The 16,636-nt window shown below is 59.0% G+C and overlaps 1 protein-coding gene across 1 annotated transcript in view; it reads left to right on the top strand.

Moving 5' to 3' along the window:
- Positions 1-16,636, top strand: part of MACROD1 (mono-ADP ribosylhydrolase 1) — a 141,680-nt gene that overhangs the window by 3,350 nt on the left and 121,694 nt on the right. The window contains 2 exon segments of the mRNA XM_047071408.1: positions 7,911-8,012; positions 8,662-8,778. Of these exon segments, the coding sequence (XP_046927364.1) occupies positions 7,911-8,012; positions 8,662-8,778 (219 nt within the window).

The raw sequence follows: 16,636 nt of genomic DNA, 5'->3' as shown, positions 1-16,636 counted from the left end.
CCTGGGTGGAGGATGTCTCAGCTCCTGGCCCCGTGAGTCCCCTGGACACATGGCCGAATTCTGCCTCCCTCTAGGTATTCTCTTCCTCCCTCTTAAGCTGACTGGCCACTTCTGTAGACCCATTCTCCCTCTGGGTAAGTAAAAGCCACCAGGCTGGATCTCCCTGGCTAGGAGACAGTCTTTGGGGGGAGCTCTCCGTTCTATCTGATTTTACTGGCCAGAGGATAATTCCCTAATTTAATTCCCTCAGTGATGGGGGGGCCTCATCATCCCCCCAGATAGTGCCTTTTTATCAGAAGATTGTTGTACTGTAAAGGGAGTTGGACACGAGGGGACTTAAGGTTGAGCACTGGGGGCATCTAGGGGCTGTGTCCCCACAGGGTGGGGTGCAGCCTTCGGGACAAGGGCCACAGGTCCTCCTTCTGACCTGCAGTGGGGGCAGAGCAAACTGCTAAAAAGAGGGTGGGCATTGGTGTCACCAGACATGGGCAAGCCCCAGCACCCCTGCCTCCACGCTCCCCGTGCCTCGGTTTCCCCATCTGCGAAACGGGGCCAACAGCACCTGATTCCGTGGGTCGTGCTGGGCTCGCATCAGAAACCATTTTGAATATGGTGGCCCCCACGGTGTCCCAAGGGTCCCCAGCGGCCCCCTTTCTTGCCACCCCTCAGGCCCGTCTCCCCTCTCTGCTCTGTTTTGGCCACAGCAACACTGGGCCTGTATAAACTTGTCTCCCTCGTGGTCTCAAGTGTTGGAGCCCCGACCTGTGTATCCTGAGCCTCGTTTCCTCTCCGCGAGCTCGCGCTCGCCTGTTCTGGCCCCGCTTTTCACTGGGAAGGGGACGAGGACTAATTTCAACCCCCCATGGGGTTTCACGCAGAGTGGATGGTTTCTCTGATTTGATGACCGAACTGGGGAAATCCACAGGCACGTCTGGGAACTGGGGGGTGGGTGGGTGGGGGGCGTCTTCCCCCACCTGTCTTCTGGGGAAGCGGCCTTGGCATATCCCAGCACGGGCGAAGGCGCGGGGGCCCAGGGAGAGCAATAAAGCTCCGAGGTGCCTCATGCCCCGTCTGCCCGTTGCCCGTGATTTTGACGAGGCCCTGCTCTTGGGGGACATTGGGCCCGGGTGATTAATGCCCCTGCCGCTGTGTTCCCCGAGCCCCGCCGTTATCAGCCCCATCCACCCGGCCTTCTCCAGAAGAGGAATCTCCCTCTGTGCCAGCCGGCCCTCACCTTTCTGAACACCGTCTAGCAAAGTGCCATAAAGACACTTCTTAAAACACATCATTGAATTCCCGTTCGCCCGCTGCACTTTATGGCTCTGGCACAGGCTGCTTCCTCCAGCCCGGCTTTCGTGCCCGAGAGCCGCTGAGCGCTCCGTCCGGGGTCAGGCCTCCCCATCAAAATTTACTGCAAACATCTTTTTGCAACACCTGTCTCACTGAGCTGTGAAATACTCTCGCCTCTCCAAAAAAGAAAATTAAAACGTGTGTTATACATCTTTTATAAGGAAAATAAAACTTGCTTGTGCCTTCGGTCTGCATCCGTCCTTCTGGCAAAAGGAGGAAGAAAATGTTACAGATGTGTGGGGCTTCTCTGACAGCGGAAGCCAAGGCAGTGAGGATGACCCTTGGTCCCTCGGAGCCCGGGGGGGAGTCACCATTGGCTTCTCCTTCCCCGTAAATCAGAGACCAGCGCCGTGTGTGGTTCCTCAGGGGTCAGTCAGGCCACAGCCTCGCTCTGGAGATGAGGACGTCGTGCCTCCCACGCTAGGTGTGTGCCTGGGGACCGTGAACTGGAAGAGACAGGCTGGGAGGTGGAGCCATCTTTTGGATTTTGCTAGAGGGGGCCGTGCGGGCTGCGCGGGTTGTGGGCCCCTCAGACCAGGCCCCAGATACCGGGGAGGACAGTGTCGCGAGAGCCTTGGCCTGGGTCCCGTCCTGGCTTGCCCAGCCAGAGGGACTCAGCACACGGGAGTCCTGCAGGGTTGGCCCCAGTCCTGGCTGGCCAGTCCCTCCAGTGTCTCGGCAGGCTGGGAGAACCCCACACTTGGGCGTGCCAAAGCCTCTGAGCAGGGATATCTTTGGTCTCAAGCGTGCAAGATGGCAAATGTGGGCACCCAAATAATTCACAAAGTTCCTCTTCGCCTCCACGTTGGAAAAGAAAAGCCGTCCTCCCCCCAATTTCGTCCTGTTTCGCTTTGCACTCTTCGAGTCTCCGCTCGCAGGAAGGGCCGTGTATCCGCTGTATGTCTTGCATTTTGCAGCTTCCAGACGCCCTGACAGCCCCTTCTCATTCATGGCCAGGCTGCCCGGTCCCTATCCCAGAGATGAGAAAACTGAGGCTCAGAGAGGGCGAGTGACCTGCCCGTGAACGTGATGTCAGGAGGTCGTGAACTCAAACCCAGCAGGACCAAGGAGCGGCTTGGACCAGCGTGTTCCTTCCACTGTCTCTGTTCTTCAGATGGGAGATGAGCCGAGACGGCTGCCGCAGCCTTGCCTTTGCTCTCTGGTCCAGCTGTTCTAGATCTCTCTCCATTTCCCCACCCGAATGCTGTCTCCTACCTCAGGGCGTTTGCCTGTGTTGTCTCCTCCACCTGGAAGACTCTGTTGTCTTAGCAAACCCGCCCTCAACATTCAGGTCTCAGCTCATTCATTCATCGGTTCATCCCACAGATGCCCATCGGCGCTCACACATGCCATGCACTGTGCCAGATGGTGGGAATCCAAAGTAAACACCACAGATCCCCAAGCGGCCAAGGTCAGGAGAGGAATAAAGCATAGCCAGTAGGGGAGGGGCTACTCTGGGGGTGGGGGAGGCAGCTGGGAGGGGCCTGTAAAGGAAGGTCAGGCAGGGGGCACAGCAGGTACAAAGGCCCTGAGGCAAGAAACAGTCTGACTGTGGGAGGAACTGAAAGGAGATTGATCTGCGTGGACTGCAGAGGTGTAGAAGGGAGAGTGGAGTGTTATGGGGAGGGAGGCCGTGAAGGAGGTTGGGGGAGAGGCGTGGCTGTCATGTGGGCCTTGGTGGGGACTTGCAGTTTGAACTGAGCTTTAAGTGGAGAGAATTCTGTTCCCAAGGTCCCTGGGCTGCTGTATGAGGAACAGGCAATCGGGTGGACGTGGGGAGTGCACGGGCAGTAGACAGCTTCCAGGTGGTTCTAGGGAGCAATGAGAGCGCCCTGGCCCCTGCTGGGGGTGAGCAGAAGGCTTGGTTTTGGGGGGTATTGTGGAGATAGATCTAACAGCCTGCAGCTTGATGGAACCAGGGGACCGGGAGAAAGGAAGGAGCCCTGGTTTTGGGGTCCTAGCGGAGTTGGGGGTTGTTCATTGAGAAGGGGAAGGAGTGAAAGAGAGAACAAACCACTTTTGGGGGGAAGGAGGATAGGACTCTCGGCGGAGAGATGAAGGGCTGGAGGTGTAGCCCCGGGACCATTAGCTGAAGGAGGGTTTTGAATGCACGGGATGGATGTGAACACCAGGGAGAGGGTGGAGATTAAGGAGGAGGGGAGGCAGCAAGGAGACCGTAGGGGTGAGTGGGGTGGGAGCCAGGAGAGGAGGGATCCTGAGGGGAAGGGGGGATGCCGAGTGCATACGGGAGGACAGGAGGGCCCCTGCATGGGGCCATGTGACCTGTGTGGTGTCTCTGACCTTGGCCTTGGTGAGACTGGTGAGGGCTCAGGGGAGCAGGAGAGGGAGGAAGTGGAGACAGTGGAGGAGGGAGACAGAAAGGAGGCCTCGGCTGCAGGGTGCAGAGTGCACGGTTGAGGGAGGGTTTATGACCTTGAGACACGAGAGGCCACGAGGGGGTGTCTGAGGGCACAGATGGGACAGTCCAGGGGAGGAGGAACCGCAGGAGCCTCTGGGAGGTGAGCAGGCAGACTGGGCTGAGGGAGGGAGGGCCAGGCAGGGGCCGTGGCCCAGTTCCCAGCCGGCAGGAGGAGGCAGCATCTTCTGGATGTGGGGGGAGGGTCCTTGGGAAAGGGGAGAAGGGCGAGGGGGAGCAGCTGGGCCTCCAGGGGAGGCGATCAGGAATTTAGAGGGAGCCTTCTGTTTCGCCACGGGATTTTCTCTAGCAATTTTGCAGCCTCTGGGGCAGACCCGAGGAGTCAGAGGTACCTCCTCCAGGAATCTGTCCCCGCCTCCCCTCTGCTTGGTCAGGCCCCAAAGCTCCCCCTGCCTCCCACCCGCGGGGCTTGGTGCATGGTGGGTGCTCAGTAAATATTTATTAACTAACTGCTCTGCATTCAGACTATCAGGCCGTGGCAGAGCCTGGCCTTTGCTCCACAGTCTGTCCTTGGCTCAGTGGTTCTGTCCGCCAGCAGCTGAGTGCTTTGCTATGTACCCAACTAGGCCTGTTCTGCTTTTCTTTAGAACGGGAGGGAGAGATTTCTGTACCCCCCCCGCCCCCCGCCGCCCCCTGCTTCCCAGAAGAGGACAGCCAAGCCTTGGAGAAGCACTTCAGCTCTTTTCCAAATACCAACACCCTCCCCCCAACACACAAAGAAAGGAGCATTTATGTGGGAGCCCTTGACCTGTTACTCAGATTGTGCCCGGGGTCACATGTCCAGCGGGGAAAGCAGCCCCTTGAGAAGCCTGCTTCCCTCTGGGTCCTCCCTCCAGGCAGGGAGATGTGCTGGGAGCATAGAAACACATTAGTGACGGAGGGGACCGTCCACACTGGGTGCCATCCACGGTCGGATATCCTTGGCCCCTTAGCTGGCGGTGGGGAGAGTTTGTAATCTATATCTGGCGAAAGCATTTTTTAAAATTTTTTATTATTTTTTAAATATTTATTTTTGAGAGAGAGAGAGACAGAGTGTGAGCCAGAGAGGGGCGGAGACAGAGGGAGACACAGAATCCGAAGCGGGCTCCAGGCTCCCAGCTGTCAGCACAGAGCCCGATGCGGGGCTCGAACTCACGAACGGTGAGATCATGACCTGAGCCGAAGTCGGATGCTTAACCAACTGAGCCACCCAGGCGCCCCAAGCATTTTTTTTTTTTTTTTTGTACTTTTCATTCCCCGTGACTTACTTATTTTACAACTGCAGATTCGGTCCTCTTAGTTCCCGTCACCCATTTCCCCCATCCCCGTGCCCCTTGGCCCTGTGCCAACTGAGGCAGTTTCTGTTTTGGGTTTTAGATTCTACATATTAAGTGAAATCATGTCGTGCTTGTCCTGTTCTGTCTGACTTATTTCACTCAGCATAACATTTTCTAACTCCACGCATGTTGTCGCAGATGGCAAGATTTCGTTCTCTTTTGTTCCACTGTATACATCAACCACATCTTTCTTACCCGTTCAGCCATCCAACTTTGGTTGCCTCCGTGTCTGGGCGACTGTAAATAGTGCTTTAGTGAACGTTAGGGGCGCACGTATCTTTTTGAATCAGTGCTTTCATTTTCTTTGGGTAAATGAAGTGAAATGACTGAATCGTATGGTATTTCATTCATTCGTTCATTCATTCATTCATCATTCATTCGTTCGTTATCTCCACCCCCGACGCGGGGCTCAAACTCACGACCCCGAGACCAAGAGTTGCATGCCCTACCAACTAGGCCAGCCGGGCGCCCTCGGTATTTCTGTTTTTAATTTCTCGAGGGACCGCCGAACTGTTTTCCACAGTGGAAGCCCCAGTTTACATTCCCACCGACAGTGCACAAGGGTTCCCTTTTCTCCACAGCCTCGCCACCCCTTGTTATGTCTTGTTTCCTGTCTTTTTGATTCTAGCCATCGGTGGCTGGTGTGAGGTGACATCTCACTGTGGCTTTGATTTGCATTTCCCTGATGACGAGTGATTCGAGCAGCTTTTCGTGTGTCTACCGGCCCTCTGGATGTCTCCTTTGAAAACCGTCTATGCAAATCTTTTGCCCATTTTTTAAAAATGGGATTGTTTGCTTCGTTGGTGTTGAGTTGCACGAGTTTGGTGAAAGCATATTTTTAATGTTTATTTATTTTTTGAGGGGGGGAGGGGCAGAGAGAGAGCGCGGGGGACAGAGGATTCCAAGTGGGCTCTGAGCTGACAGCGGAAAGCCCAAGGTGGGGCCCGATCTCACAAACTGTGGGATCATGACCTAAGCCAGAAGTCGGATGCTTAACCGACTGGGCCACCCAGGTGCCCCTGGTAAAAGCATTTTGAATCCGAATTTAATCCCCTGGGGTGAAGTCAGTCCTGAACAGGCTTGGTGGCTCCACAGTTGACCCCACCTCCTCCCAGTGTCATCCCCCCCACCCCCCATGCTTGCCCTCTGCCCCATACCCTGGATCTCACTCACCCAGGACCTCGAACATAATGGTTTGGATGGTGATGAAACACCCTTCCCTGTCCTGGCTATCTCCCTTCCTCTTCTGAGTCTCGCTGAACCCCCGGGACTGGGGTTCCTGCTGCCCCTTCCCCCCTCCCCCCCCCAAACGGCCTCGGGATTTGGATTGCTTGCTGGATGGCCTCCATGTCTCTGCTGGACTGCAGGTTCACGAGGGCCAGGACCACGTCTGCCTTTATCCTTGTACCAAACGCACATCGTTGGTGTTTGTGGAAGAGGTTTGGGGAGTGGGCTGCCAGAAAGTATCGTTCTGGCTTAAGCCACAGCTGAAGCCGATTTGGGGTGCTGTGAACCTTTTATAATAATCCCAACCGTAATACGGAGCTGGGCTGTGAGCTGGGCCCTTCCCATGTTCCTGGTGCGTCCTTGAGGAGCGAAGGCTGTGGATGCACTGACTTCTGCAAGGCGAAGGGCGCGGCTGGAGGCCCCACCTCTCTCCTGAACACCTGCCCTTTGCAGAAGCCTCCAGGAGGCAAACCCTTCCTCTCCCACCGCCTCCTCTAATTGCCACCCCCCCCACACACCTCTGCACATTTTCTGATGCTTCTTGAGTTCCTTGAGTGTGGCCTTGGCTGTTTGTTACCCACCACCAACAAGTGGTCAGTGAGGGCCGCTCCATTTGGGGGGCATGCGGTGTAGGGGGGCAAGGCTGGGCTGAGAGCCTGGGCGCCTGGCGGCCTCAGGCCGGCAGAGGGAGCCCGAGAGCCAGAAGCCTGGACCGCTGTGCTAGTGGGAAGCCTCAGAAGGGGGCTCCGTGCTGAAAGAGAGAGAGAGCAGGGGGAAGGGGCTATGTGTGACTATGAAAGAGAGAGAGAGAGAAAGAGAGAGAGAGAGAGAGAGCAGGGGGAAGGGGCTATGTGTGACTATGTATGGCCTACCCTTTCCGAGATCCCCGTTTCCTCCTCTGTAAGATGGGGGCAATTCTAGCTGCTTACTTGGTTCGCACTGGGAGAAGCCCACCCGGGCATCTGTCTGTGGGGAACTCTCTGCCCGTTCTGGGGGGATGCCGCGAACAGCCACCACATCTGGTTCTTTGGCTCTTTGAGGATGTCTGTCCTGTTCCCTGTGTCCTGCCCCCTCCAAATGACCATGTGATGATGAAGCGGTCTATTGAGGATGTAACTGATGATGTAACTCATCCGTGCCACCAACCTGCTTTCCTTATATGCCCTGAGTAAGCTTGAGATTATCCTTTAAGGGGCATCTTAATCCCCACGCCCTAAATGTAGAAATTAGGGACCCAGAGGTCCGTGGACACAGCTGGAAAGTGGCAGAGCTGAATTCCGAACTCAGGTCTGTGGTACCTGAGAGCTGTGCTCTGTCTTCCCGGGCCTCAGTTCCCCTCCTGAACAAAGTGGGCAGGGCAGAATGTTCTAGGGGCCTCCTGGCTCTAACACCCTGCCTCTTCCTGTGCCTGTGGGAAGGGTGGACATGTAGGGCTGGTTTGCATCCTCGGACGAGGTGACAGTCTCGGTGAGGAGGGGAGCCTACGGGGGCTGGGGGGTGGGAGAAGCCCCTGGGACTGCTCTCCTTCCTGCCTGCCGGCCCTGACTCTCCTTCCTGCCTGCCCCGTCTCACCCCTGTAGCATTTCTGAAGGGCCTGAGCGACAAGCAGCGAGAGGAACATTACTTCTGCAGGGACTTCGTCAGGCTGAAGAAGATCCCGACATGGAAGGAGACGGCGAAAGGTAGGCGCTGCGCCAGGGACCCCTGGCTACTTGGCGGGGGGCCTGTTCAGCCCGGGTGGGGGGAGCGTCGTACCGACCGCGCCAGGAAGGCCAGCCGCATGCGTCAAGCGCTCGCTATGTGTGGGGCACGGTGCGTGCATCACCTCCCTTAATTATGAGCACAGTCTGAGGCAGGTTCCGTTTTTATCCGCATTGTGCTGTTGGGAAACTGAGCCCCCGACCGCCCGCCCGCACGGTTGTCAGGAGCCGGGATTTGACGCAGAGGGATAGTGGCCTGCCTTGGGGCACGCTGGCGAGCGTCCAGGCCCTGCAAATTGCACGCCCGGCCACCGCTAACCCGGGGCACCCGGGGAACCGGTAGGCGGTCACCCGCCTAGGCCTCAGTTTCCACGTCTGTAAAATGGGGATGAGTGACATTAATAGTGCACCTGTGTTTAACCTTGCAAAAATTCAAGGACACCAAGCGTGTGCCTCACACGAGAGGTGCTTAATCATCGTGGGTGGCCGTGACCAGTGTCCTCAGTCACCACGCCGCAGGCTGCCTCCGGAGGTGGTGGGGGTGGGGTGGAGGGTCGACGGAGGCACCGGTGGGTCCCTCTGTAGTGCGGGCCTCTCTCCGACCCCCACCCCTTGGCCTCTGCTTGTCCAGGGGTGACCGCGAAGGTGGAGGAGCCAAAGTACAAGAAGGATAAGCAACTGAACGAGAAGATCTCCCTGTTCCGAGGCGATATCACCAAGCTGGAGGTGGACGCCATCGTCAACGCCGGTGAGTGGGGGCTTCTGGCTGGCTCGCGCCCGAGACCCGGGTGGCCGCCTCGTCACCTTCGCTCCGGTCTGCGGTGCGGGGCGCGGGTGGGCGCCACCTGGCTCCAGCGAGGCTCGGGTGGCCGGATGAGGGTGGCTCGCCGGCGCCACCGGAGCCCAGCGCGTGGGCCGCGCCGACTGCCTTCCCTTGAAACCTTGACCTGCCGTGTCGGGGGCTCCTTGGCCGAGCTGCCTTGCAGCTCCGAGACCCATTAGCGGCCGGGAAGGGAGAGAGCTTGGCTGGAATCGCGCCGGGCTTGCCCTGCCAGGAAGGCGGCGGCCAGAACGGGGCGGTCTGACCTCAAGGGCTCTAGACGCCCGACCACTGCTCTCCTTCCCCTGCCTCCTGCCTGCTGTGCCCCCCCTTTATACCTGGAGCGGGCGAGGGAGCTCGTCAAGGGGAAAGCGGGGGCAGAGGCCCCTGTGCCCTAGGCTCAGCTTCCTGCTGCGGCTCTAGCCGGCCTCCTGCTTCTCTCCCTCCTGGGGGCTGGAGGAAGGTGGCTGCCCTCCTCCTAGGCTGCGGGTGTCTGGCCAAGGTCAGGAGTGGGGCGTCAAGGGACAGTTAAGTCCATGGTACTTCGTGGGGCCAGAACGAGTGGGGGCTGAATCCCAGCCCTCGTTCACCTGCTTATCAAGCTTCGCGGGGAGGAGCTTCCTCCGAGAAAGGTTCGGAGACGCGGGCAGAGCCTCCTCTGGGGAAACCTTGCTGTGCCGCCACATCTACCTCCCGACCAGTGCAGTCTCAGCAACCCCCCCCCCCCCACCAGTGGCTCAGATCTCCTCCACCTTGCCCTCGGGCTTGCAGCCATTGTGTCTAACCCCAGTGCTGGCCAGGGAGTGGCATCGCCCGGTGACCCTGGGACGTGGTGGGCCTGCCCTGCTGCTCTTCTTGGTCCGGGCTCACGGAACCTGGGGTGAGGCAGCCACTCGGCCTGTCCCAGGCCCGCCTGCTGGTGGTCTGGGTTGCATTTCTGGCAGTGGCATTGTTCTGTGTGTCTTTCTGCCTGTTTGTGCAGTCACACAGGCGTCCTCCCCACCTCCCCTTGCCCCCGCCGCCACGTTGCCCATCTCAGCGCACAGGTGACCGGTCACACAAAGGCAGGAGTTCTGACTCAGAGCAGAGGGAGCTCGGTCACCTTCGAGTTTCTGCTGGTGCTTCTGCTGGGTTTCTCTCAGGCTGCTTAGCAGGTCTGCGAGTCTCTGGGGAGACACGGGGTGAAGACAAGCCAAGCTGGGTCGGCAGATGTCCTAGTGGTCCGGAGGAGAAGGGCCTTCTTGCCACCTGGACCCAGGAGGGGCTGGTCTGGGGTGGAAGGACGAAGCCTTGGAGCCGTGGCTGAGGATTCAGCCCTGCAGGCTGGTGGGGCCGCTCTGCTGGGTGCCTGGGCCGTCGTTGTTGGCAAGGGTGTGAATGGATCCCTGGCGGCACTTTCCTGATGAGCTGCAAAGTGGCCAGAAGGATAAATGGGGCATCTTATCAGCTCCTTTCTAATGAGTCGGAGTCGGTTGCTGGCAGGCCAGGAGGGAGGTGTGGAGCCCAAGGGAGGGTGTTGGTGGGATGCAGTAGGAACAGGGTGGAGGCTGCATGCGGGGCCGTGGATGGGATTCGTGGCTCTTCTGAAGTGCCCTGGTGCCTGGCCGGACTCCCGGGTGCAGCGGCTCTCAGCCCCCCTCGCTCTCAGAAGAGCACTTTGGTCCCGGCTGCATTCAGCTGCACTGGGTTGGGGGTGGGGGCGTTTGCCGCATCTCTCTGGGGACTCCTCTTCTCCGTGTACGTGCCTGGGCCTCTGTCTCCCCCTCTGCGTGACGGGGACGGTAGAAAGCCCAGTCGCTGGTTTGTTGGGGGCATTAGGGACCCATGCTCGTGAGCGGTGATGCTCCTGCAGCACCTGGAGCGAACCAAGGACTCATCACCTGCCTCTGTCGTTGGCCCTAGAACCGATGCCGCCGTTGACGCTCTGGGTGTCCGGGAATGCCAAGGGATGCTGGGCGCCTCCTGCTGATGAGCAGTTTTCATCTCTCCCTGCTTGCCTCAGTTTACCCGACGCTTCTTGGTGTGTTGTCCTGGGATCTCCTTTTTTCCCCTAGATTCTCACAGCAGGGAGGACCCCCGGGAATGGCTGAGGCAGGCCCCGGCCGTCGGGCTCCCACACAGAGCCTGCTTCCCCTCTGGGCCCTCCCTCCAGGCATTTTCCCGGTGGCCTTGCCACTGGTCAGACCTCAGGGGTTATTGGTGGCGGTGGCCTGGGGCCCCACGCCCAGGGTCCTCCGGCCTCATTCCTGGGGGCCCCAATGGCCTTGGCTCAGCTCCGGCCTGCCGCCCACCAGGGGGCAGCAGAGATCGCGGTTTCCGCGCCCGGTGGTGCCCGTAAATCAGCCTGTTTATTAGCAGAATAAAAGTCGCGGCAACGCGGGGCTTTTCGGGCCTGCATAAATCTGGTCTGTGCCTCGTGAAACCCATATGTGCTTAATTCATATGTAAAGTTTCAAGCAGGAAGAGAATACGTGTCCATTAAATTCTATTTGACTTGATTATAATCATTAGCCATGAATAATTGCTTCTCAGCACCGACCGACCGCCGAGCCACAATGAGGAAAAGGAGCGAGCAATTATAGCGGGGTGCGAATTTTTAAATTTTTATTTTTGAAGCTGAGGGCAGTGTTGGTCCCATGGGGGTCAGAGGCCCATGGGGAGTGGTGGGGGCGGGGGTGGTGGTGCTGGGGACTTGAGGTCAGCTTTGGAGTTTCTGGATTTTGTGTGTGTGGGGAGTTTCTTTTTGTCCCTGTGGCCAGATGGGGATGGGGGCAGGGAAGGTACCATAGCTGGCTGGGCTGGGCTCCAGCTGCAGGGACCGTGGAGGCGGAAGCATGCAGGGGAGCTGGGAGGGACTTGCGAGAGTAAAGGGGGTCAGGATCCTTAGAACTCCCTCCATCCTGGGGGCATCTGGGTGGCTCCGTCGGTTGGGCGTCCGACTTCAGCTCAGGTCATGATCTCGCAGTCCATGGGTTCGAGCCCCGCATCGGGCTCTGTGCTGACAGCTCGGAGCCTGGAGCCCGCTTCGGATTCTGTGTCTCCCTCTCTCTCTCTGCCCCTCCCCCACTCACCCTCCGCCTCTCTGTCTCTCAAAAATAAATAAAATTAAAAAAGAATTTTTTTTTTTAAAAAACTCCCTCCATCCTGAAGAGCTGTGAGCTTGGGGTGTCTCCAGCCTGGCTGCAGTCTCCCTTCCCACCCTTTCGGGGGACCGTGGGGATCCTTGGGGATGGCCGGGGCCAGGCGCCCTCCCTGCCTTCCGGCCTCCTCCTCTCCCCGCGCAGCGACTCTGCCCATGGCCTCTCTCGGGACTTTGGGGAAATCAGACTGTTTGCCAACTGGGCCTCTGGCGTTCGAAGTCCAGGCCTGCTTTTTACCCCACTCTGTTGGTATTTGCGATGTGATTGGAGCGTGTGTGTACTCTGTGTGGTATCTATGATTGTAGATGCGTGTGGGGTGTGTGTGTATGTGTGTGTGTGTGTGTATGTGTGTGTGTGTGTGTGTCGTGATGTGATGTATGCTGCATAGTACATGGAGGGGGGCTGGGGCGGAGAGTCGAATGCGGGATGCCTGGCAGGTGGGTGGCAGGGCTGGCGGTCACAGGGGCAGGACCCTCCGAGCACGCAGGTGAAGTGCAGGCCACCCCGGGCCCTCCTCGGCTGTGTTTTCACAGGCTGCTGCCGAGGCTGCTCGCTCGGGCAGTGCCCAGAGAGTCTCAGGCTCCCGCCATCTGGTAGCGGGCCACGGCTCCTACCCACGGGGGCACGCCGCATCCATCTTAATTAAATTGGGCTGCCATGCTGGCAAGATAAACCAGGGAGCCCCTGCGGGCCCCCCGTTCTGGAGCAGAAGAGTCTCAGGGGCGCCCCCGCCCTCCCCTTCCAAGGCTGCGTCTGGGGAGAGCCGTGCCTGGCGTCTCCTCCAGAGAAGCTCAGGTCTGGGGGTCTCCGTTCGGGGGGGGGGAAGGGCGCTTCGGCTTGTGGGGTTTTTGCATCTTCTTATTGCCATGGGCGGGGGGTATGACCTTGACGGGGTCACTTCCTTGCCCTTGAGGTTCCCAGCTTACCAGGCCTGTGCCTGTGGCTCCCTAGTTTTTGGCAGACAGCTGAGTCCCGGGCAGGAAGTGGCCCAGCATAAAGAAAGACCCCCATTCTTGGCCAGCCCAGGGGTCCGGCTGCCAGCTTTGGCCTTCAGGGCATAACGGGACAGAGCAGGGATGAATGTGATGCTTTGTGCAGACAGAAGGAATCTTCCCCTTCAAAGCCGTCCCAGGCCAGCGAGTCAGGGCCGCGGTGGGCACAGAGGCCAGGAGCTGATTGGAATCCCAGTATTCCTGTTGGTGGCGGCTCCAAGCCTCTGTTTCCTCATCTGAAAAATGGGCCATCCTCGGCCCCACCCAGGGGGGCCGTGAGGCCTTTGAGGGGCCTGGGCACGCGGGCCGGGACGTGCAGAGAGGGTGGAAAGCCATGCTTCACAGCGACAAATTGCCTCGCTGGGAGTTTTTTGAGCCGCTTATTTATTTAAAATAAGGCATGAAGTGGTGCCCTGTGTCCTTAAGTCCTGGGTCTTTGATTTGTGAAAATCTGCCAGCCGCTTACAGCCCCCTCCTCCTCGTGAGCCAGTCAGCCTCCAGGCCTCATCCTTTCCGCTGCCTGGAGGCCCCAAGGAGCCCAGCCCCGGCCGGCCCCGGGCCCCCGCTCAGAGTCAGTGATTTAGAGACCGCCTTGATGGGCTAGCAAGCAGGAGGGGCTGAGGGACGCCGGCTGCCTTGTGGGAAGTGATCTGACGCTAAACTGTCGCCGTAAATCGCTTTATCTGTCACTTCAGATTTAAATGTGTTTGCTGAGGCTTGCCGGCTGCCTCCGACGGCAGCAACCTCTCCGCAGTGGGCAGGGAGGGTGGGTGCGGGGCAGCCTGGGGGCAGGCAGCCCAGCCAGAGCTGGGCCCAGGCCCCCGGGGGGGCCCACGGTGAGGGCCTGCCCCCTCCCTCCCCGCCGCGGCACTGACCTGGAGGCATCCTGGAGGCAGGCAGGACTGCGGTCCCCGCTTTCAGTGATCAAACCAAGGCGCAGCTTGGCAGGTGACTGATTCGGAACTGGAGCTCCTGTGCGGCCTTTCCTTCGTTCAGCAGACTGTGCGGTAGGCCTGTTTTGCACCAGGCAGGGAGGTAGGCCCTGGGCTACAAAAGACACACTCTCTAATCCCCAGTGTGAGGTGAGACACATGAATGGGAAGGGATAGCAAAGTCCATGAGGGCTTTTGCTGCAGGGGTGGCGGACAATCTGGAAGGCTGCCTGGAGGAGGCAAAGTGGAGGCGGGGCTCGTGCTGAGAAGGGGGCACTGCGTCAGAAGTTGGACGAGGGCATTCCAGGGGCAGAGAGGGAGAGCCCTGGCAGGAAGGGGTGAGACAGGGTAGGGGAGACTTGGGGAAGCTCTGAGGAGCTTGGAATGAGCCATGGCCTGTCCCGAGCAAGGGTCTCTCTCCGGATCTGGGCTGAATGCACATCCCATGCCACCTTTCCTGGCCTCCTGGTGTTATCATGTAAGCCCACAGTGTCAAAGGGGAGACTGAGGCTCAGAGATGTGAAGTCACTTGCTTAAGGCCACACAGCTAACCAGTATTGGTGCTGAGAGGGGAGGTTTGCCTGACTCTGGAGCTTCCAGGAAATCCTTGTGTTTAAAAATATATATTTATTTATTTTTGAGAGAGAGAGAGAGAGAGAGAGAGAGCGCACGCACGAGCTGGGGAGGGGCAGAGAGAGGGGTCAGAGGATCCAAAGTGGGCTCGGAGCTGACAGCAGCGAGCCTGATGTGGGGCTCGAACTCCTGACCTGAGCTGAAGTCAGACACTCAACCGACTGAGCCACCCGGAAATCCTTGTATTTTGGGGGGTGGGGGTGGGAACACCTCTTCTTTGTTCCCTTTTCTTTTCTGGTCAAAGGGTAGGTATGTTGTCACCCCCCACCCCCTGCGGGCGCAGCTGAGAAGTGGGGGGAGGGGTGGCCTTTGACGCAGCGGGCGGTCGATGCAGGAAAGGTGGTGCTAACATCTGGGTCTGGGTTCGGCTGGGTCTGGGCTCGTTGGCCCCGTGAGGCCCATGGCAGGCTCTAGCTCCTGTCGTGCTTGGTTGACCTGGGTCCCGTCCCCTGCCCCCAACTCAGCCCTCTGCGTCTAGGCTGCCGCAGCTTGTTATTCATTATTCCCTCTGCGCTGGAAGCTGCCCCCACATCGCACCCATGGCCTCACTTCCGAGGCAGGCGCTAATATGTCCCCCATTTTACAGACGAGGAGACTGAGGCCCACACGGGACCAGAGTGCCGGTAAAAGGCCGAGCCAGGAATCAAACCCTCACCTTTCAGACTTGGGGTTTAAGGGAGATGCAGTCACGTTTGTGTTCTCAGAAGCTGCCTCTGCTTCTAGTGTAGGGGTGAGGGACAGAGTAGCTTGGAAGGCCGGCTGGGAGGCCTGGGGTCCCGTTGGCCCCCTCCCCACAACACCCGAGACGGTGCCAAGGCCTAATTTCCCCCACTGTAGGAAGAGGGCGGCTCGTTTCCACAAGGTCGAGAAGCGGTTACATAAATTCATAAATGATGGATCCCTCCTGAATTATTGAGATTCCCTTGAGGTCTCGCAAGGCCTGGTCCAGCGAGCGGAGCTTGGCCAGTGGGCAGGACTCGAGGACTCTGGAAAGGTCCTTCCACCCCCAGGTCTTCTGCCAGGTCTCCTGTGTATTGGCCAGATCCTTCCCGTCCTTCCACAGGGAACACGTGGGTGGGCCGTGGGCCTGGACCCAGTGACCCTTTGTCCTGGGTTTCAGTGAAAGTTTGCTGAATAAACGATTGATTGAATGCCTCTGAGAGTGGGTCACACGGAGGGAGGGACTGGAAGTGCCAGTGACCCCCTCTGGGCCTCCTCCTCCTGCCCCAGCCCAGACACCGCTCAGCCCCCCCGGTGACTCGTCGTCGTAGATGCCAGGGCTAGAGGGCGGCAATGCATTTGCCCGTGGACACTACAGGCTGCTTGGGAGGTTCCTGGCTCTGGGGATACAAGGCTCAGGCGGACCCGGTACCTGCCCTCAAGGCATTTGCTGTCTCTTAGAGGAAAATGGGAGGGTGTCTGAGGCCCAGAGGGACCATGACCTGCTCAGGGTCACACAGCAGGAAAGTGGCAAAGCAGGCCTGCCCCCCCCCCCCCCCCCAGGAACTGGGCCCCTTCTCCTTGTCCTTCTTCTCCCCATCACGACAGACACAAGGTCAGGAAACACGGTGCCCCCCTGCCCCCTGCCGAGTGGCTCCTCCCTGTCCTTGAGGCCGGCTGGCCTCAGCACCTGCACCTGTGTGCCTGTCTGTGTTCCCAGCGTGCTCTCTCTCCCGAGCACTGAGCTGAGGAGGCCGGAGCTTGTGGGAATGTGTGTGTTTGGAAATTAATGGGGACCATTAAATTGGCCAAGCATGAAAAGGGCTGGATCTGCGGCCCTTGGCTTGCTCGACCAGAATGATCCGCCAGCACCCTGGCAAAGGGCTGCCCAGCCGGCTTGAGGCCTCTCCAGGAGGCTGTGGCTCGCCTGCTTGTTTAACGGATGGGTACGCCGTGTCCCTGGGAGGTGAAGGGGTCTGGACGCAGCACGCGGAAGCCACGGGCCCTCCCCAGGAACTGGCGCCCCTTCCCTTCCTCTCGACACCCAGCTCTGTGCAGCCGGCTCTGTTTGCAGGGGCTCTGGGCCGAGTCTGTTCTCTCCGGACCCCTCGGGTGGGCTCATACGTACCCCCAACCCTGACCCTGAGGC

Source organism: Lynx rufus, unplaced genomic scaffold (genome assembly GCF_022079265.1).
Source record: "Lynx rufus isolate CCGP_SWC_20201006 ecotype Redwood Valley unplaced genomic scaffold, mLynRuf1.p SCAF_9, whole genome shotgun sequence".
In the NCBI taxonomy this organism is placed as follows: Eukaryota; Metazoa; Chordata; class Mammalia; order Carnivora; family Felidae; genus Lynx; species Lynx rufus.
Note: the sequence above shows the minus strand (reverse complement) of the source record. Positions and strands in the feature narration are given on the sequence as shown.